Source organism: Gorilla gorilla, chromosome 18 (genome assembly GCF_029281585.2).
Source record: "Gorilla gorilla gorilla isolate KB3781 chromosome 18, NHGRI_mGorGor1-v2.1_pri, whole genome shotgun sequence".
Classification (NCBI taxonomy): Eukaryota; Metazoa; Chordata; class Mammalia; order Primates; family Hominidae; genus Gorilla; species Gorilla gorilla.
The window spans coordinates 6,443,083-6,462,782 of record NC_073242.2 but is presented as its reverse complement, the minus strand read 5'-3'; the positions used below and the strand labels follow the sequence as shown (position 1 = coordinate 6,462,782).

The following is a 19,700-nucleotide window of genomic DNA, read 5'->3' as shown; positions in this document are numbered from 1 at the left end:
CACAGGCCCTTTGTCCCTTGGGATCAGGGCTCCCAAGAGAGGGATTTACTGAGCATTTATTTCCTGCCCCGGGCACGCCCCAGTCCTCATTCTGCCAGGAGAAGGGAACAATGAGGCCTTCTCCTGCCTGCAGAGGTGGCCCCGGGCCGGCTGGCCCTTGTGTGTCAGGAGTTGGGTTAGGGCCACAAGTCCCTGGCCTCCCTGCCCTCCAGGTGTGGGGCTTGGGAAGACCCCTCTGTGGCTCTGCAGCCTGAGGCACAGCAGACAAGAGGGTCTCCATCTGCACCCACTCAGTTGACGGGGCCTCCCTGTGGCCTGGGGGCCAGGCTGAGCCTCTGCAGGAAGCCCCCAGCCTCACTGGAGGCAGGAACACGAGTCCCTGGCTTGGATCTCTGGGTAGGACTGTCCTGACTGAGACTCTGAGCAAAGTCAGGAGCTGTTTCCTCCCAGGGCCTTGGCGGCTCCCTGGAACTCAGGAACCAGAGGGAAGGTCCTGCTGGCTGGGGGAGGGGCAGGATCAGAAGCCCAGGGGCCTCTGCCCCAACCCCACCAGGCCGAAGCTGGGCTGTGCATGTGGACTTGCCCTTGAGCGGCTGCTGCTGCGGAAAGAGGCCCTGAGGGAAGGCACCGCAGCCTTCTGCTCCTGAAACCACAGCTCCCGCATGCCCGCGGCACACTCACTGAGTTCCCATTGGTGCCACGCCTGTGCTAAGCATTTTTTTTTTTTTAGAGACGAGGTCTGTCTCCGTTGCCCAGGCTGGAGTGCAAGTGGCTCGATCTTGGCTCACTGCAACCTCCACCTCCCGGGTTCAAGCGATTCCCCTGCCTCAGCCTCCCAAGTAGCTAGGATTACAGGCACCCACCACCACGCCTGGCTAATTTTTGTATTTTTAGTAGAGACGGGGTTTCATCATATTGGCCAGGCCGGTCTCAAACTCCTGACCTTGTGATCTGCCTGCCTGCCTCGGCCTCCCAAAGTGCTGGGATTACAGGCATAAGCCACGGCGCCCAGCCTCCACTAAGCATTTTATCTGCACTTTCCCCAGAGAAACTCAATACTTTTGTTGGAAAACCAGGACACATAGCCATACATTTTGCCTAATCTTTCATGTAATTAACCTTCTACTAGTGCAAGTGTTGAAAAGAGAATACACTATTTCCAAGTTTCAAGTTGAGGGAGGCGGGATTCCCGGGTTCTGGTTTCTCCAGCCTGCCCTGGTGCGTGTGTTGCTCCTTGGCGTCTGGGTCAGCTCAGGCTGCTGTAACACAAATCCCACGCCGTGGGCGGCTGGTAGATGATAGAGGTTTGTTTCTCACAGCTCTGGAGGCTGGAAGTCCAGGATCAAGGTGCTGAGCGATGCGGCTGCTGGTGAGGGCTCCTTCTTGGCGAGCAGACCCCCGTCTTCTCACTGTGTCCTCTTATCTGGGGAGGGGCGAAGAGGAGAGCCCTGGTCTCCTTTTCTTATAAGGGCCTTAACCCATCACTGGAGGGCCTGTGCTTATGACCTCATCTAAACCTAATTACTTTCAAAGGTCCCACCTCTTGACACATATGCTTAGAGCTTCCACATATGTACTATGGGGAGACAAAGACAGCCACAGCACCTGGTTAGCATCCTCCTGACTCTCTCCTGAGGCAGGCACCTGCTTAGAACCTGGGGCTCGCCCCATTCTCCTGACCTCCTCTCCTGGGGGCCAGGAAGTGCCCCACAGGGGCCGACCCTGTCCACCTCCGTGGCTGTGCTCCAGCTGACTTGCTCGGGCCCTGTCCTGTGAATGGAGGAAGGATGTTGGGCTCAGGCTTCGCACCTGCCCTGGTAGATTCCGTAATAAGGGACCTGAGCGGCCTGGCCCGGCGCCACACTCCGACCCTGTTCCTGACTGCACCTCCTGCAGCCACTCCCAGCCTCGGTTTCTCTATCAGTAGATAAGCCTCTAGCACACCCTGGCACCTGAGGCTGTTGGGAGGGAGGAGCGAGACAATGTGTGCGGCTGCCAGCCGTCTGCTGGGGGGAAATGAGTCCATCTTATTGAGGTGATACGGTCTGGCTGTGTCCCCGCCCAAATCTCATTTTAAATTGTAGTTCCCATTATTCCCACATGTTGTGGGAGGGACCTGGTGGGAGGTAATTGAGTCGTGGGCAGTGAGTTACCCCTATGCTGCTGTTCTCGTGATAGTGAATTCTCACAAGATCTGATGGTTTTATACAGAGATTTTCCGGCTGGGCGCGGTGGCTCACGCCTGTAATCCCAGCACTTTGGGAGGCCGAGGCGGGCGGATCACGAGGTCAGGAGATCGAGACCATCCTGGCTAACACGGTGAAACCCCGTCTCTACTAAAAAATACAAAAAATTAGCCGGGCGTGGTAGTGGGCGCCTGTAGTCCCAGCTACTCGGGAGGCTGAGGCAGGAGAATGGCGTGAACCCGGGAGGTGGAGCTTGCAGTGAGCCGAGATCGCGCCACTGCACTCCAGCCTGGGCGACAAAGCAAGACTCCGTCTCAAAAAATAAATAAATAAATATACAGAGATTTTCCCCCTTTTGCTTGGCACTTCTCCTTGCTGCCACCATGTGAAGAAGGATGTGTTTGCTTCCCTTTCTGCCATAATAGTAAGTTTCCTGAGGCCTCCCCAGCCACGCTGAACTGTGAGTCAATTAAACCTCTTTCCTTTCTAAAATACCCAATCTCAGGTATGTCTTTATTAGCAGCGTGAGAATGGACTAATACATGAGGACTGGCCCGGACGAGGCCCTCGATGGTGTCAGGCACTGGAACAGCTTCAGACTGGTTTGAGTCAGTTGCTTATCTCCTTCCCAAGAGTGGTTGAGTCCTCCCTGGGAGGCTGCAGAGGGAGTAGCCCTGTGGGGGGCGTCGCTGGTCTGGGAGGCCAGTTCCTGACTGCGGCCCCCACAGCAAGCCATGTGGAGGGCCTGGAATTTTCCAGACTCGAGGATGGATGGTCCAGATGGACCAAGATGGCAGAAGCTGAGGATGGGCCCTGGGGAGCTGTCCTCCAAGGACAAAGTCAACAGACATTTCCCCTACATTTACCACCCAAATTCAGACATACTGGAGAGTAAAAGGTGACAGTGACACCCGCGCAATCCCTGCCTCTCCAGTCCTCAGCATTCTCCTGTGTGGGTGTCACTGCATTTGTCCATGTCCCGGACCCTCCGTCCACTCATTGGTTCATCTTCTTTCCTCAGACATCAGGTGCAGACCTCAGTTCACTTACCCTCAGGGACTTCCACATGCGTATCATTAACTAGACTGTTGGGGGGTTGGGCTTTTCCCAGTTTGAAGCACAATTTGCATACAACGAAATCACAAATCTCGAAGTGTATATTCACAGGTTTAAAAAATATTTATGTATTCCGGACCACCTGGCTGGGCCGGGGCATCTGGCAGGAGGTCTGGGGCTAACTGCCCACGTGAGACCAGCCTGGACAACAAAGTGAGAACTTGTCTCTACAAAAAATAACTTTAAACAACTTAGCTGCTGGTGGTAGTGTGGGCCTGTAGACCCAGCTACTCAGAAGACTGAGGTGGAAGGAGCCCAGGACTTCAAAGTTGCAATGAGCTAGGATCACCTCACTGCACTGGCTCCAGTCTAGGTGCCAAAGCGAGACCCTATCTCTTAAAAAAACAAAAGCAAACAAACAAACAAACGAAAAGCAAACAAAAAACTAGGCCAGGTATGGTGGTTCACGCCTGTAATCCCAGCACTTTGGGAGGCCGAGGCGGGTGGATCGAGACGTCAGGAGTTTGAGACCAGCCTGGCCAACATCGTGAAACCCCGTCTCTACTAAAAATTACAAAAGTAGCTGGACATGGTGGCACTCCCAGCTACTCAGGAGGCTGAGGCAGGATAATTGCTTGAACCAGGGAGGCGGAGGTTGCAGTGAGCCCAGATCACGCCATTGCACTCCAGCCTGGGTGACAGAGTGAGACTCTGTCTCAAAAAAAAAAAAAAAAGGATGACAGGCAAACTGGCTGAAAGCTATTGTAGCCATTAAGTAGCATTTCATGACTGGGTTGAAATAAAGCAGAAAACAGGGCCAACTCTATAAAAGGGACCACTAGTACAATTTGAACAAGTTGTGTTAGCGATATCGCCAAAGGTACCCACTAGGCGGAGTGAAGCATGTTTTTAGGTCCAGTTCTGTTAAGTTACCCAAAGCAGTTACTGGCTGTAAAATTTTAATTACACATTATCCTGTCAAGGGAGAAAGGTGCGCATTAAGAGAGGTAAGTGGACCACCATGATACGGAATCTCGTTTTGATGGTCTTGGGAAAAGCTGCAGTATGAAGCCGGCAATTTTGCAGTTAAAATGTCTCTGGTTATGGCCTTGGATGGTTGGTGAACTCTCTGTACGGTCCACACATCAGGCACAATACTTGTCCCTTGATATTTATGTTAAGTTGTTTTGTTTTAGCTCGCAGGGCATTTATGAAAGAGCAGCTTCCAGTTTTAACAATTCCGTAGGAGAAAACTGGATTGGAGGAACTTAGAATTTAGGGTCCAATATAGTCTACAGGTAGACGATAAAACTGATCTATAAACAATTTAAATATGACATTCCAAAGCCTTCGTAATATTACAGGATCTCTGGGGTGTTGTTTTTCTGGCTGGAAATCTGTGGCTGTTGGCGCCTTGGCCCGAGTTTTGCCCGTTTCCACTGAGGAAAAGGAATCATCTCGTATGTCCACTGTCCAGAATCTCCACTCTTCCACCCCTTTGCTGATTTAAGTAAGAGTGATGACCTGCTCCCTGCAGGCACTGAGGAATACATCCATGCAAGAATTTAACAGACAAATGACAGGAAAACCCTTAGTACTGTCTAAGCGATCACTAAGGATTACAATAAAAAGCAACTAGTGAAGGCATTTAAGAGGAAATTTACCTGCAATGGGACGGTAATTGAGCATCCAGAATATGGAGAAGTCATTCAGCTACAGGGTGACCAGCGCAAGAACATACGCCAGTTCCTTGTAGAGGTGGGACTGGCTAAGGACGATCAGCTGATGGTTCAAGGGTTTTAACTACTTGTGGCTCACTGAAACTTACGTGAGGATTTCCCTGTAATGAGTAGAATTTCCCTTCTTTCCCTTGTTACAAGCTTTAAAACCTCACAGTTTGTCTAATGTAACCATTTGGGGTCTGCTTTTAACTTGAACTAGTGTAATTCCTTCATGCAATAAACTGCAAAAATAAAAATAAAAAAATAAAAACATCGCTAAGGGAGGACCATGATTTTCGAACACGGAGCCAGCTGGAGTCCCACAAGGGGAACCATTATTGCCTACTCTCTGGGTGCTCAGAGCCTCACCTCGGGGCTGCCCCAGCTCTGAGGCATCCCATGCCCCAGAACTACTCTCAACGTGGTGGGGGGAGTGGTCAAGAGAGGAACGCCCACCCTGGTGTCCTCGTCCTTGGTGGGCCAATGCTGAGGCCCCCACAGGATTGCACCCCGGTTGCCCAGAATGGTACCCTCCATGTTTCTGTAAGCTCATTGGCGTTCCTTCCTTCCCTGCCTCGGTTTCCCCATTTCCTGCAATCACCTCCCAGATAAACTACCTGCACCCATGTCCTGGTCCTAGGTCAGCCTTGGGGGAACCATAGTAAGATCAGGATGTCTGGCGTTTCTGTGCTGGATCCTTGTGGGGTGAGGGACGTCAGGATTGTTTCCTCCAATGCACACACCCCCACTCCAGGCTTCCCAGCTCCTGGCACCCTGGAACTACTCCTGTTCCATTGCTGAGCATGATGTGCGTCTATAATTTCAGCTACTCAGGAGGGTGAGGCAGGAGGATCGAGACCACCCTAGGCATTCAAGACCACCCTGGGCAACACACAATTCTCTTTCTGATCGAAATAACCAGATGGTTCTATGGTGCAGAACAGATGTGGGTCTGAGCCAGGGGCACAGACAGGCTGTCTGCACAAGAGAGAATGAGCTGTCCATGAAGCCACCGCTTTTGAAGAATGCCCTGCAAGGCATCAACTGGAATGTGTTTATTACCAAACAAGACAGAAGAGAACCAGGGCCTGACTTGGCAGTGGCCCCAGGCTGCATGGGCTCAGGTAGGCTCAGACCGGCCCCAGGAGTGGGAGAGCCCAGAGAAGAGGGAATAAGAGTAGCGGCCAGGAGGGGTCTGGCTGGGACATGCCACTCTGGGCCATCAGCTTCTGGATCCACTCAAAGTGGTGGCTGATATTGGTGTAGACACCGGGCCGATTGGGCCGACCACAGCCCACTCCCCAGCTCACGACTCCAATCTGATACCACAGTCCATTCTTGTTACAGGCCAAGGGTCCACCTGAGTCACCCTGGGGAGCAGCGGGGCTGAGGTCAGCCTGGGGCAGAGTGAGTGGGGCAGGGGAGGGGCTGAGAGTGGGAAGGGCTATGGGGCTGGGTAGACTGGGTGCACATCCTCCTCCTCCCCCTGGCAGCAGCCAAGCCTCCGTTTCTGCATCTGCAGAGTGGGGCAACAGTCTCCACCTCCCGGGGTTGGCATGAGGGTCAAATAAGGCACAGGGACACAGGATGCTTTCCTGGGCTGGGAGTGGTGGCAGGGACACTCACGAAGCAGGCATCCTTCCCGCCTTGGGCATTGCCAGCACAAACCATGTCTCCAAAGATGTCCTTGCGGAAACTGTACTTGAGGAAGAGGTGGTTGCACATAGAGTTGTTTATGATGGCAACCTGAACTTCCTGGAGGGTGTGGGGAGATGGCAGTGCTGTGGGGACGATAGGGGGAAGGAGAGAGACAGCAACCTGAGGCCCCTCTATGGAGGGATGGCATAGGCTGTGGGGGTGGGGGCCCTGGGGCACCCACTGTGCCTGGCAGGTTCATCTCCATTACCCCCAGCTCCAACCCAGACCCCAGCACAACAGAGGCCCTCAGCAGCATCACAGAAGGCCCCGGGGAGGGACAGGCTGTCAGAGCTCCCCCAGCCGCACTTTCCCTATCTGTAGAATGGCAACAATGGCCCTGCCTGCGCCCATGGAGAGATTCCTTAGCCAAAAGGAGCCGAGGGAGGGGTGAAGGCAGCTGAGACGGTGTTCAGATGAGCATCCAAAGCCAGACCTGGGGGAGGGGCAGCCTGGCTGCAGCCCTGGCCTCAGTAGCAGCTGGGCGCTTTCCAGGCCTGGACACAAGCTTGTTGCAGCACTCTTAGGGTCCCCCCAGCACCCCTGGGAGGCAGCAGTCATCAGGACCTACTCCCAGATAAGGAGAGTCAGGGGGATATTGCCCCGCTGACCCCCGGCAAGGCACTGGGGAAGTCTCAGAGCCTGACAGGAACCCACACCTGTCCAATTCCTGCCTCAGAGTGCCAGCCAGCACCTTGTCCTGCAGAGGATGACAAAAGACAATGAGACCCAACCTGCAGGCAGCACTTCCCGTCAGCGGGGCCTCTCCTAAGCCCTCGGGACTAACAACCTGGGAACTAGCCTGTGATGTGGCACCATCATTCCCCTATTTCACAGGGGAGGAAACTGAGGCACTGTAAGATGAACAGCTTTGCCCAAGGCCTCCCAGCCCGCGCAGGGCACAGCAAAGGTGCACACCAGGCAGGGGGCTCCAGAAGTGCCTGCCCCCTGCCTCCCCTGCACTGTGAGTTGAGGCACAGCCTGGGGTTGGTGTGACCTGTCTACCCTGGGCTGGGGAGAGAGGGTGGCAGAGGCAGCCTGGCCGTGCCCCTGGCTCATATCCACTCGTGTTTGCAGCAAGGGTCCTTCTCAGGGAAGGCAAAGGATCCCTCCTCTAGAGGGAGGCGGCTCCAGTGCTGAGTTCCGCACTCCCGCTTCCAACTGCCGGGGTATGACTTGGGGACATCCCTTACCCTCTCTAAGGCAAGGGGCCCCGACTTCTCCATTTACTAGTTCTTGGCAATTTCCATAACCCTCTCAGTTTTCTCATCTGTAAGATGGGTATAAAAACGTTACCAACTTCATTCCTAGGTGAGCTCCAGAAGGAGGAGAGGCCGCGCCTGGCTCACTGCTGGGCCCCCATGCCTAGAACAGTGCCAGGCACACAGCGTGTGCTCAAGGAACCACGTTTGTTATTGTTACTACTGTTGTGGGATGATGCAGGGACGGGCCAGAGAGGGGAGCAGAGGGAAGGGATTCCTGATACAGGGAACACGCCCAGTCTGGGGCTGCCGGGGCTCCTCCGGATGCTGGGCCCACTTCTTTCAGGGCATGTGTGTTGGGGGACACACAGGTGCCAGGGCAGGCCTACCAGAGGACCCCCCAGAGGGGTTTCCGTGGGAGCTGCGGTTGAGCATGGCTTGGAAGTTTCTGGGGAGAGGAATGGGCTCAGTGCTGCAGGAGAATCGGCCAGAGCTAGGGGGCCGTGGGAGGCATGGAGAGGCAGCCCGGGAGCCTGATGCCTGGGGCATTGGTGAGCACCGGGGGAGATGGAAAGATGCAGGAATAAATCCAAGTGTGAGGTTTATGTCGCCAAGCCCTCCAGAACCCCTCCACCACCGCACCACCCGCAGGCCTGCGCCAAGCTGGCCTCCCTCTCACACTCTCCTTCTGGCCCCCACAGCCCCTGGAAGGGAGAGAACTGGGTGTTTGGTCCCTGCCTTGGCAGGTGAGGAGAGACTGCGAGCAAGAGCGGCATAGCCTGCACCCCCAGACCAAGCAGGGGGCTATTGTGCCTATGTAGGGGAACAGGTGAACAAAGACAGTTCCTCCCTGACCCGCCTGTCCCCAGCCTCACCCTCATCCTCTTTGATGTACCCCCAGCCAGTCACCCAGCAGTCTGTCCGGTTCTCAAACTCAAATGTGGAGGCCTGGAGACAGATGGGCTGGATGTATTTACTGTAGGTGACAGGTGCAGACAGCTTCACCAAGGCAATGTCATAGGGTGAATTCCCCAGGTAGTGAGGGCTCAGATAGATATTCGACACGAAGTAACGGGTGTAGTAGGCCTGCAGGCTCCAGAAGGATGGCATGGAAGTCAGCTGGCCAAACTGGACCATCCACCCGGAGGGATCACTAAGGTCACTATAGCTGGCAGAAGAGAAGAGAGCAGTCAGGGGCCCTGGACGGAGGTCTGGCTACCTGAGCACAACTGGGGTCCAGTCCAGGAGGGGAGACTGTGGTGTTGCTGCTACTTGCTAACACCCAGGGTCCCCTGCAGAAATGAAGGAGCCCAGACAGACCACAACCAAAGTCCTAGGACCTGCTCCTGCAGCAGGAGGGTGGGGTCTTGTCACCTCCCAGAGCTGTCCCAAGGAGCCTTGCATTGAGCCAAGGCCTCCAGGGGCACCCCCATGCAGCCCAAGGAGGAATGGGCAGATGCACCACGCCAATGTGGGCTTGGCAGGATGGAGTCCACACAGCGGCCCGGGGGTGCTGGCCTTGGCTCAGTGCCCCACACTGTACCGCACCGTCCACCAGGAGGGGGGATGAGGGTGGGATGGACGGTGGTGAAATTTGGGTTGAAAGAAAAAGGGAGAGAATACCCAAAAGTGTGTGGAAATGTTCTGGAAGAACATTCTGGAATAACCTGAACAGGGTTCCCTCCAGGAGACCCAAAGGGAACTGGAGTGGGTGTAACCGGCTGCAGCACAGCCTGGGGCTCAGGAGACACCAGGCCGCATCCACGCACAACATTCACGCCCAAGTCTGGCATCAGACCATAGGTAAAGTTCGGTGGCACTCCCCCCAGCCCTGCTGCTGCCCGTCCCCGCACCCCTCCGTTCGCACCCCCACTCACATTTCAAAGCAGTGCGCCGCCGTGAGTGCCCAGCGGTGGCTGAGCAGGCTCGCTCCGCACACGTGGGAATCCCACAGGCGCAGGCTCCCCTGCCACGGCCAACGCCCGAGTTCGGCGTCCTCTCCACCCACGATGCGCGACGTGATGACCCGTTGGCCGCATGGTCCTCGGATGGTCAGAGGAACTGCTGAGCCGCGGGAGGCAGCCCCCCAAGCCCGACCTCTCCCTTTCTCCCCTTCAACCCAGTCCGGGAAACCACGTTTTTGCCCACCCAGGGTCCCCTCGCGTGTGTGCGGCAGGAAGTAGGTGACACTGGAGACCCTCCCACGTGCTCTGCAGGGCCCGCCCATCCCCCTCCAGCGCCCGTTAGTTATTTTCCACGCCAACAGAGTTCTCGATCCCGGGGGCGGGGGCGAGAGAGCAGTAAAGGCCCCCCCCTACCCCCTCACCGCCCCCAGTCCACCTCGGCCCAACGGCCCTGGCACGAATCGCGCGTCCTGGGCGCCCTACCTGACAACGGCTCCGCCTCCTGCGAGTCTGCAGGAGACAAGAAGTGACTCCCCGCGGCCTCCCCACCGCACCCCCGCCTCCCCGTCCCGCCAGCAGCGCCCAGAGCTCACCCGGCTTCCCGAGTCCCTCTAGCAACAGCAGCAGCGCCAGCAGCAGCGCCCCGCGCTCGCCCATGGCCTCCTCTCCCGCGGCCTGACGCCCCCTCTGCCTCCTCTCGCGCCGGGCCTGGGGCGCCCCCTGGGGGCGGGGCGGGGTGGGAGCTCTGCCCTCTACTCCCAGCTTCACCCTCCTGGGCCCAAGGGCTGTTTGGGGCCTCTCAGGCCTGGCAGCGCCCTGGCTTTCAGCTCCTAGGGGCGGATCTTCAACCACACTCCTTGATGTGGCCCAGACCCGGTGGACCCCACAGTCCCTTTCTTGTCTGCAGCCCAGGGGTCTTGGCTGCCCTCTTGGTGCCCCCGTCCTCCACCTACAACCTCCTCGAGCACCAAGGGCCTGGCCCTGAGCCAGGAGTCCCCTTAAAGCCTGGGGACCCCCTGAAGGCCGGGTGGGGCCTAGAGGCATGGCTGCTCCTTCATGGGACTTTCTTGGGAAAAAAGTGGTCCTCGGCCCGTTCCACCCAGAATGGGGATCTCCCCAAGTCTCTGCCCAGGCTGTCCCCACTGCGGGCTCCCGCGGGGCTCTCTTCACTTCTCTTGAACAATTTTTTTTTTTTTTTTTTTTTTGAGATGGAGTTTCGCTGTTGTCGCCCAGGCTGGAGTGCATTGGCATGATCCCAGCTCACTGCAACCTCCACCTCCCGGGTTCAAGCGATTCTCCTGCCTCAGCCTCCCAAGTAGCTGTGGTTACAGGCGCGCGCCAGCACACCTGGCTCATTTTTGTATTTTTAGTACAGACGGGGTTTCGCCATGTTAACCAGGCTGGTCTCCAACTCCTGACCTCAGGTAATCCGCCCACCTCAGCCTCTCAAAGTGCTGGGATTACAGGCATGAGCCACCGCGCCCAGCTGCAATTCCACTTCTGAGTATACACCCAAAAGAACTGAAAGGAAGGTCTTCAAGAGATATTTGTTTTTGGTTTTTTGGGGGGGTTTAGTTTTGTTTGTTTTTGAGACGGAGTCTTGCTCTGTCGCTCAGGCTGGAGGCAGTGGTGCGATCTTGGCTCACTGCAACCTCTGCCTCCTGGGTTCAAGTGATTCTCCTGTCTCAGCCTCCAGAGTAGCTGGGATTAGAGGCACCTGCCACCATGCTTAGCTAATTTTTGTATTTTTAGTAGAGATGGGGTTTCGCCATGTTGGCCAGGTTGGTCTTGAACTTCTGACCTCAGGTGATCTGCCCTCTGCAGCCTCCCAAAGTGTCAGGGTGAGGGTGTGAGCCACCACGCCCAGCCTTCAAGAGATATTTGTATACCCATGTTCATAGCAGGATTATTCACAGTAGCTGACGTGAAAGCAACCCAAGAATCCATTGACAACTGAACAGATCAGTGAAAATGGGAATGTACAACCAGAACCCAGGAATCCCGCCTCCCTCAACTTGAAACTTGGGAATAGCGTATTCTACTTTCAACACTTGCACTAGTGGAAGGTTAATTACATGAAAGATTAGGCAAAATGCGTGGTTAGGCGTTCTGGTTTTCCAATAAAAGTATTAAGTTTCTTTGGGGAAAGTACAGATAAAACGCTTAGCACAGAGCGTGGTACCAACGGGAACTCAATGAGGGCGCGGCGGGCGCGTGGGAGCTTCGGATTTCAGGAGCACAAGGCTGCAGTGCCTTCCCTCAGGGCCTCCTTCCCCAGCAGCAGCTGCTCAAGGACAAGTCACATGCACAGCCTGGCCTTGGCCTGCTGGGGTTGGGGCAAAGGTCCCTGGGCTTCTGATCCTGCCCCTCTCCCAGCCAGCAGGACGTTCCCTCTGGTTCCTGAGTCCCAGGGATCCGCTGAGGCCCCTAGGAGGTGTCAGCTCCTGGTTTTGCCCAGGGTCTCAGTCAGGCCAGTCCTACCCGGAGATCTGAGCCAGGGACTCAGGTTCTTGCCTCCAGTGAGGCTGGGGGCTTCCTGCAGAGGCCAAGCCTGGCCCGGGGGCTGCAGGGAGGCCCTGGCTGCTGCATGGGCTGCAGATGGAGACTCTCTTGTCTGCTGTGCCTCAGGCTGCAGAGCCACAGAGGGGTCTTCCCAAGCCCCACACCTGGAGGGCAGGGAGGCCAGGGACTTGTGGCCCTAACCTGACTCCTGACACATAAGGGCCAGCCGACCCAGAGCCACCTCTGTGGGCAGGAGAAGGCCTCATTGTTCCCTTCTCCTGGCAGAATGAGGACTGGGGCATGCCCGGGGCAGGAAATAAATGCTCAGTAAATCCCTCTCTTGGGAGCCCTGATCCCAAGGGACAAAGGGCCTGTGTTGAGTCTCCCTGGGCACGGGCTCGGGGCCAGCGCTTGGGCCATGGCAGAGGGAGGGTGGGAGGGGGGTGCCTCCCACCAGGTGGGCTTCTTCCCCAGGTCAGGCATGCAGGTGAGGAGGAGTGTCCTCGTGTGTGCATGCCCCCCGCGTGCAGGAGAGGCTGGGTGGGTGTGTGTGTCTGGGTGTATGTGTGTGCATGGCATCTTCAAGGGCACGTGTGTGAACAAGCATGTGTGATCCCCGTTCTCGTGCCGTCTGAACATCCCCTCCAGTGTGCATTTGGGTGAGTCCTGGCACCCCTCTGGCCAGGCTGCTAACTATCCCTTCCACCAAGTCCCCTCAACCTCAGCTGGTGCTTCTGGAGTCCTGGCACAAGTGACTCTCCTTCTGGGCGCCAAACCCTGTCAGCCTGGAGTTAGAAAGAAGGCCCCTGAACTGCCAGCAAAACATGGAAAGGCAGGTCGGGTGCCGTGGCTCAAGCCTGTAATCCCAGCACTTTGGGAGGCCGAGGTGGATGGATCACAAGTTCAGGAGTTCGAGACCAGCCTGGCCAACATGGTGAAATCCTGTCTCTACTAAAAGTACAAAAAATAGCTGGGCATGGTGGTGGGCACCTGTAATCTCAGCTACTCTGGAGGCTGAGGCAGGAGAATCATTTGAACCTCGGAGGCAGAGGTTGCGGTGAGCCGAGATCGCACCATTGCACTCCAGCCTGGGTGAGAGGGCGAGAGTCCGTGTGAAAAAAGAAAAAACAAAACAAAACAAAACATGGAAAGGTGCCCTTAGGCTGGGCTAGCGCGAGAACACAGCCCGCTTTGTGGCACCTCCAAGCTCCTGCCTCTGAGAGCTGTGCTGGCCAAGGGCTTGGCCTCTTCCACCTCCACCTCCCTGAAGGAGGCTCCTCCTGAGAGGGACTCCACTGCCCACTCCCTGTGCCTGGCCCTTGCTGCCCCAGAAAGTCAGAGGAGTGCTGGACGGGTGGTGCAGAGGGGTGGGAGCTGGGTGGGTGGTGCAAAGGGGTGGGAGCTGGGTGGGTGGTGCAGAGGGGTGGGAGCAGAGGGGTGGGAGCTGAGCAGGTGGTGCAGAAGGGTGTGAGCAGAGGTACAGTGGGGGCCTCACCTTAGCACATCAGTCAGTGGGAGCCCAGCTCTGACCAGCCCCTCCAGGGAGACGGTGCAGGCGTCACAACCAGAGCCAGGTGCCAAAACTAAAGTGAGGCTCTGCTCCCGCCCTATCAGTCTCTGGCAACTTCTGTTTTGCTTTCTGTCTCTACGCTTTTGGCTCCTCTAAGTACTTCATATGTGTGAAATCATACGGTGTTTGTTTTTTGTGACTGGCTTATTTCACTGAGCACAGTGTCTTCATGGCTCATCAATATCACTGTATGTGTCACAATTTCCTTCCTTTTTCTTTTTTTCTTTATTTTATTTTATTTTATTTTATTTTTTGAGACAGGGTCTCCCTCTATTGGCCAGGCTGGAGTGCAGTGGTGAGATCTTGGCTCTCTGCAGCCTCAGCATCCCAGGCTCAATGTAATCCTCTTACCTCATCCTCCCAAGTAGCTGGGACCACAGGTGCGGGCCACCACACCCAGCTACGTTTTTATTTTTATTTTTATTTTATTTTATTTTTTTGAGACTAAGTCTCACTGTGGCCCGGGCTAATGTGCAGTGGGGCGATCTCGGCTCGCTGCAACCTCCGCCTCCCGAGTTCAAGTGATTCTCCTGCCTCAGCCTCCCAAGTAGCTGGGATTACAGGCACCTGCCACCATGCCTTTTTTTTTTTTTTTTGTATTTTTAGTAGAGACAGAGTTTCACCAGGTTGGCCAGGATGGTCTCGATCTCTTGACCTCATGATCTGCCCGCCTTGGCCTCCCAAAGTGCTGGAATTACAGGTGTGAGCCACCGCGCCTGGCCAACAATTAACTTTTAATGAAAATAACTGAGGAAGAGCACCAGAGTGCTTTAGAGGAGTAACAGAAACATGGTGAGCAGAGAAACTCACGATGGCCGCATGAAGAACAGAAGGAAACACTGGGCCTGCACCCCAGTCCTCAACCAGGATCAGCTGGGAATGAGGCAAGGAGGTAAGCAGGGGATCCCAGGAGCCCCACCAGCACCTTGGACACCTATAGCCCTCACCACTGGCGTCCCCTGTCCTCACAGGCACTAAGCCCAGGCAAGGGGGCTAACTGAGGCTGCACAGCTGAGCCCCCTGCAGAGGAGCCCACAGTGAGCCCATTTCCTGTGGTCTCGCGGCTACCGCACTGCGCCAGCGGTGAATTGGAACTACAGCCAGAGCATATCTTGCCCTGGGATTGAGTAGCCACAGTTGCCCTTTATCCCTGAGACTAATCCACCACTGAACAACCTCAGCCTGGTGGCTTCACACCCCTAAACTGAGCGGTGAGCAGCGGTCACACCCTTGCTCCTGGGGCCAAGCAGTGGTGGAGGTGCTCCACCTAACCTTCCCCCTTCTCCGCTCAGGCCAGAGCTGAAGCCACAACCTGCCTCCCGGGAAAACAGCACCTTGGCTGCTCAGAGCCAAAGTTGGAGAAGCGTGCTGCATTCCAGGAAATGGTGCCAGGGCTACCCAGAATAGTCACATTCCCCAGGCCTAAGCTAAAGCAGCCCACTTCCCCCAAGAGATCATTGCCCTGGCTGAGCTGAGCAGCTGTGAATCCAGGGGTTGACCTGATGTAGTAGCTCGCATCCCAGGGAAACATTGGCTCAGCAGTGGCTGAGCTGTGACACCGTGCTGTGGGCCAGCTCCAGCTGAGACACCGCCCTATGGGCCAGCTCCAGCACCTTGCCTCCCCGGAGCCGGATTAGCCTCCTAGAGATAGAGCTGCGGAGACAGCCCTCCCGCTGGAAAGTGCAGTCTCCCTGCGCTGCTCCCTGCCTTCCCCTCGAATGTGCTGTTTCCTGCCACCTCCCTCCCCAACAGGACTGAAATGACAGCTGTGCTCTGCCACTCTGCCAGTGTATCTGGCTTCATGAAGTCTGGGATACTGCCAAGCCCTACCTTCTCGGGGTTCAGAGTCACTACTGCATGGAGCCTCAGCCCTTGAACCCTGAGTTACGCTGAGCCCCTGAACCGTGAGTTACGCTGAGCCGCTGAACCGTGAGTTACGCTGAGCCCCTGCACCGTGAGTTACGCTGAGCCCTATTGGCTCAGGTCCCGGAGAGGCAGCCATACCCTGATCCCCAGGTTTAAACCTGAAGAGCACCACATCTTCCCCAGAGATGGGCCATTGCTCCGCCCCCCACGGTAGAATCACAGCCACAACCCAGCCCCCTGGGCCTGACCTGCTAGAGAGTGCGTCAGAAGTACAGATCCTGGCTTTGAGGGCAACGCACATTCAACCCTGCCACAGAGAGTAAGCCTGCACCCAATGACCCAGGCCCTGAGCCTGGGTCAATTTGGACACCAGGCCCTGAGCCTAGGACCCCAGCCCCACAGCTACTCCAAGCACCTGCAAACGAAAGCCAGTGCCACTGCATTGTCTTGTGGGCCATATCAAACTTGACACTAAAAGGTCCCCTTTGGCTGCATGTCCCCATTGTGTGGAAAATAAGAATAGGAGGATCCCAAAAGCCCTTGACATCAAGGACATTAACAACCACTGTCACAAATCTGTACAGCCTGGGCCTCGAGGCACCCACAGTTATTGCTGATGCTCAACACAGCTGAAGAGCTGCACCGAGACCATATCACTGCACCCATCTGGAAACACAGCCACCACACCCTTTCCAACCAGCACACTAAGAACCAACTGCAGGTAAAAGTCTATCTCTATGAAAGCCACTCTAGAAACTTTGGAAGAGGCGATTGTTCCACCAGGTGTATGACATTGGTGCAAGGACACAAGAAACATGAAGCAGCAAGAGAATCTGGCATCAGAGGAACATAATTGTCTAGTAACAGACCCCAGTGGAAAAGGAAATCAGTGAACTGTCAGAAATAAATTCAAAATAATGATCTTAAGAAAACTAAATGAGGCCGGGCGTGGTGGCTTACGGCTGTACTTTGGGAGGCCAGGGGTGGGGGTGGATCACCTGAGGTCGGGAGTTCCAGACCAGCCTGACCAACATGGTGATACCCCATCTCTACTAAATACAAAAAATTAGCCAGGCGTGGTGGCATGTGCCTGTAATCCCAGCTACTCAGGAGGCTGAGGCAGGAGAATCGCTTGAACCCGGGAGGCGGAGGTTGCAGTGAGCCAAGATCATGCCATTGCACTGCAGCCTGGGCAACAAGAGTGAAACTCCATCTCAAGAAAGAAAAGAAAAGAAAACTAAATGAGATACAAGAAAATGCAGACAGGCAACTCAACAAAATCAGGAAAATATATTAATGAGAAATTCAACAAACAGATAAAAAACCGTAACAAAGGAACAAAACAGAAAATCCTGCAGCTGAGAAATTCAATTCGTGAAGTAAAAAAATATAATAGCTTCAATAGTAGTCTTGTCAAGCAGAAGATTCTCTGAACTGGAAGACAGGTTGTTTCAAATTACCCAACTGGAGAAAAAAAAAAGGATTGCAAAGAAGATAATCTGTAAGACTTAAGGGACTCCATTAAGCATATGCATGCTTGTATTACGGGAGTTCCAGAGAGAGAAGAGTGAGGATAAAGCATAGAAAACCTATTTAATGAAAATTTCCCAAGTCTGGAGAGAGATATGGGCATCTAGACCCAAGAAGCTCAAAGTATCCCAAATATATTAAACCCAAAAAGGTCCTCTCTGAGGCAAATCAAAGTCAAATTGTCAAAACTGAAAGACAACGTGAGAATTCTAAAAACAGCAAGAGAAAAGTGTCAAGTCACATATGAAGGAATCTCCATTAGACAAACAGCAGATTTCTGTACAGAAACCTTTGAAGCTAGGAGAGGAGTGATATAGTCGAAGTGCTGAAAGGAGAAAGTTATTAGCCAAAGCTATCTTTCAGAAATGAGGGAGAAGTAAAGTCTTTTCCAGACAAACAGAAACTGAGGGAATTAATCGCTACTAGACTGACTATTCTTGCAAGAAATGCTGAAGGGAGTCCTACATCTGGAAGCAAAAAGGTGATAATCACTAACTTGAAAACACGTAGAAGTATAAAACTCACTGGTAGAGCAGATATATAAAAGGGAAAGAGAAAGGAATTAAACCTATCACTACTGAAAACCACCAAACTGCGATGATAACAGGAAGAGAGGAAGAAAGGATATAGAACCAGAAAACAATTAACAAAATGGGCCGGGCGTGGTGGATCACACCTGTAATCCCAGCACTGTGGGAGGCCGGAGCGGGTGGATCACCTGAGGTCAGGAGTTCGAGACTAGACTGGCCAACACGGTGAAACCGCATCTCTACTAAAAATACAAAAATTAGCCAGGTGTGTTGGCAGAGGCCTGTAGTTCCAGCTACTCGGGAGGCTGAGGGAGGAGAACCGCTTGAACCGGGAGGTGGAGGTTGCAGTGAGCCGAAATGGTGTCACTGCACTCCAGCCTGGGCGACAGAGTGAGACTCTGTCGCAAAAAAATAAATAAATAAATAAAATGAAGGAAATAGTCCTTACCTATCAGTAACAACCTTGAAAGTAAATGGATTAAATTCAAACCCAGGCAGGCAGGCACTGGGAGCCACATTGCTGGGGCCTCACGGGGGAGCAGCCTCAGGGTGAGGAAGAAGTAAGTTAATGCAGGCTCAGCCCTCGCAATAGAGCCTGGCCCTGCAGATGCTGCTGTCATTATTTTACCCTTGGTTTCAGGGTGGAGACACCCAGGTTCCTTCCCACCTCAGGGCCCTGGCACATGCTGTTCCTTCTGCTTGCTCCCCCTCCCACCGTCTGTGTTTGGTCGTCTCCTGCTCTTCCTTGAGGTGACCCAGCCTAACTATCTCTTCCTGACCACAGACCATACTGATGCACCGGTGATATGGTTTGGATGTCTGTCCCCTCCAAATCTCATGTGAAATGGGAGCCTCGCTGTTGGAGGTGGGTCTGGTGGGAGGTGTTAGGGTCATGGGGGCGGGTCCGTCGTGAATGGCTTGGTGCCCTCCCTGCAGTAATGAGTGAGTTCCTGCTCTGTTAGTTCATGTGAGAGCTGGTTGTTTGGTATCTGTCTCGCTACTGCCCTTGCCATGGGACACATGTGCTCCTGCTTCACCTTCCGCCATGAGTGGAAGCTTCTTGAAGCCTCACCATGTTGGTGCCATGCTTCTTGCACAGCCTGCAGAACCATGAGCCAAATAAACCCCTTCTCTGTATAAATTACCCAGCCTCAGGTATTCCTTTATAGCAACGTAAGAATTCACTAAGACACCCCCGAAATCTCCAGATCCCTCCCTGCCCATCACCCTTGGTGTCTATTCATTCGATGCCTGGAGGTGTAGCCTCTGTCTCCTGTGGCCTGGGGGTGGGGGTCCTGGGCAGGGCAGATGCCAACATCCCAACAGGGCTTGGCCATGGCAGCAAGAGCTCTGAGTCCTCTGGGCTCTGACTGTCCCCCCACCCATGTGGATTTCCTACCCAAGGTCCAAATCTGCCTACCCATTCCCCACATTCCTCTGCTCCTTTCACAAGCAACCGCTACACCTTGTCCTTATTCCATCACCCCACCCCGAGGTGCTCCAGCTCCACTCTCCTTCCAGTTGGCTCCTCCAATCCCAGGGCTACTCTTAGTCCCCACCTTTCCTCTTGCCTTGCCAGCATATGGCAATGGAACCCTGAGGCCCTGCTGACACCCACAATAGGCCACTTTGGGCTGTGGACATCACCTTTTATCTCTGAAGTCATTCCCTCTGGTGAAAGTCCATCTCTAGGCCGGGCACAGTGGCTCACACCTGTAATCCCAGCACTTTGGGAGGCCAAAGTGAGAGGATCATGAGGTCAGGAGTTCGAGACCAGTCTGGCCAACATAGTAAAACCCCGTCTCTACTAAAAAAAAAAAAAAATACAAAAAAATTAGCCTGGTGTTGTGGTGTGCGCCTGTAATCCCAGCTACTTGGGAGGCTGAGGCAGGAGAACCCTGGAGGTGGAGGTTGCAGTGAGCCGAGATCATGCCACTG

The 19,700-nt window shown here is 54.6% G+C and overlaps 1 protein-coding gene and 1 pseudogene across 6 annotated transcripts; one reads left to right on the top strand and one right to left on the bottom strand.

The window, feature by feature from the left end:
• Positions 1–4,704: 4,704 nt before the first annotated feature.
• Positions 4,705–5,045, top strand: LOC129527514 (eukaryotic translation initiation factor 1-like; annotated as a pseudogene).
• Positions 5,046–5,979: 934 nt separating this feature from the next.
• PRSS21 (serine protease 21) lies at positions 5,980–10,484 on the bottom strand. Of its 6 annotated transcripts, none has more exons than XM_031007371.2 (6): positions 10,358–10,484; positions 10,248–10,274; positions 9,738–9,903; positions 8,736–9,028; positions 6,590–6,744; positions 5,980–6,333 (listed from the first exon to the last, which is right to left on the bottom strand). In XM_031007371.2, the coding sequence occupies exons 1-6, from the start codon at positions 10,419–10,421 to the stop codon at positions 6,094–6,096; spliced, it is 945 nt and encodes a 314-aa protein (XP_030863231.1). In that variant the 5' UTR covers positions 10,422–10,484; the 3' UTR covers positions 5,980–6,093. The 6 variants fall into 6 exon arrangements, with proteins under 6 accessions (XP_030863231.1, XP_030863232.1, XP_055221008.1 ...); XM_031007372.2 differs by having other exon boundaries at positions 8,736–9,022; XM_055365033.1 differs by having other exon boundaries at positions 6,590–6,718; positions 8,736–9,022.
• Positions 10,485–19,700: the final 9,216 nt, after the last annotated feature.

What these genes read in the sequence shown, in the direction of transcription:
- PRSS21 (XM_031007369.3), bottom strand. Translation starts at nt 10,087, where the DNA reads ATGGGCGGGCCCTGCAGAGCACGTGGGAGGGTCTCCAGTGTCACCTAC. An exon ending in GCGGCGCACTGCTTTGAAAT is followed by an intron (nt 9,029 to 9,737) that starts GTGAGTGGGGGT and finishes CTCTTCTGCCAG; the next exon opens with CTATAGTGACCTTAGTGATC. An exon ending in GTACATCAAAGAGGATGAGG is followed by an intron (nt 6,745 to 8,735) that starts GTGAGGCTGGGG and finishes TCGTCCCCACAG; the next exon opens with CACTGCCATCTCCCCACACC.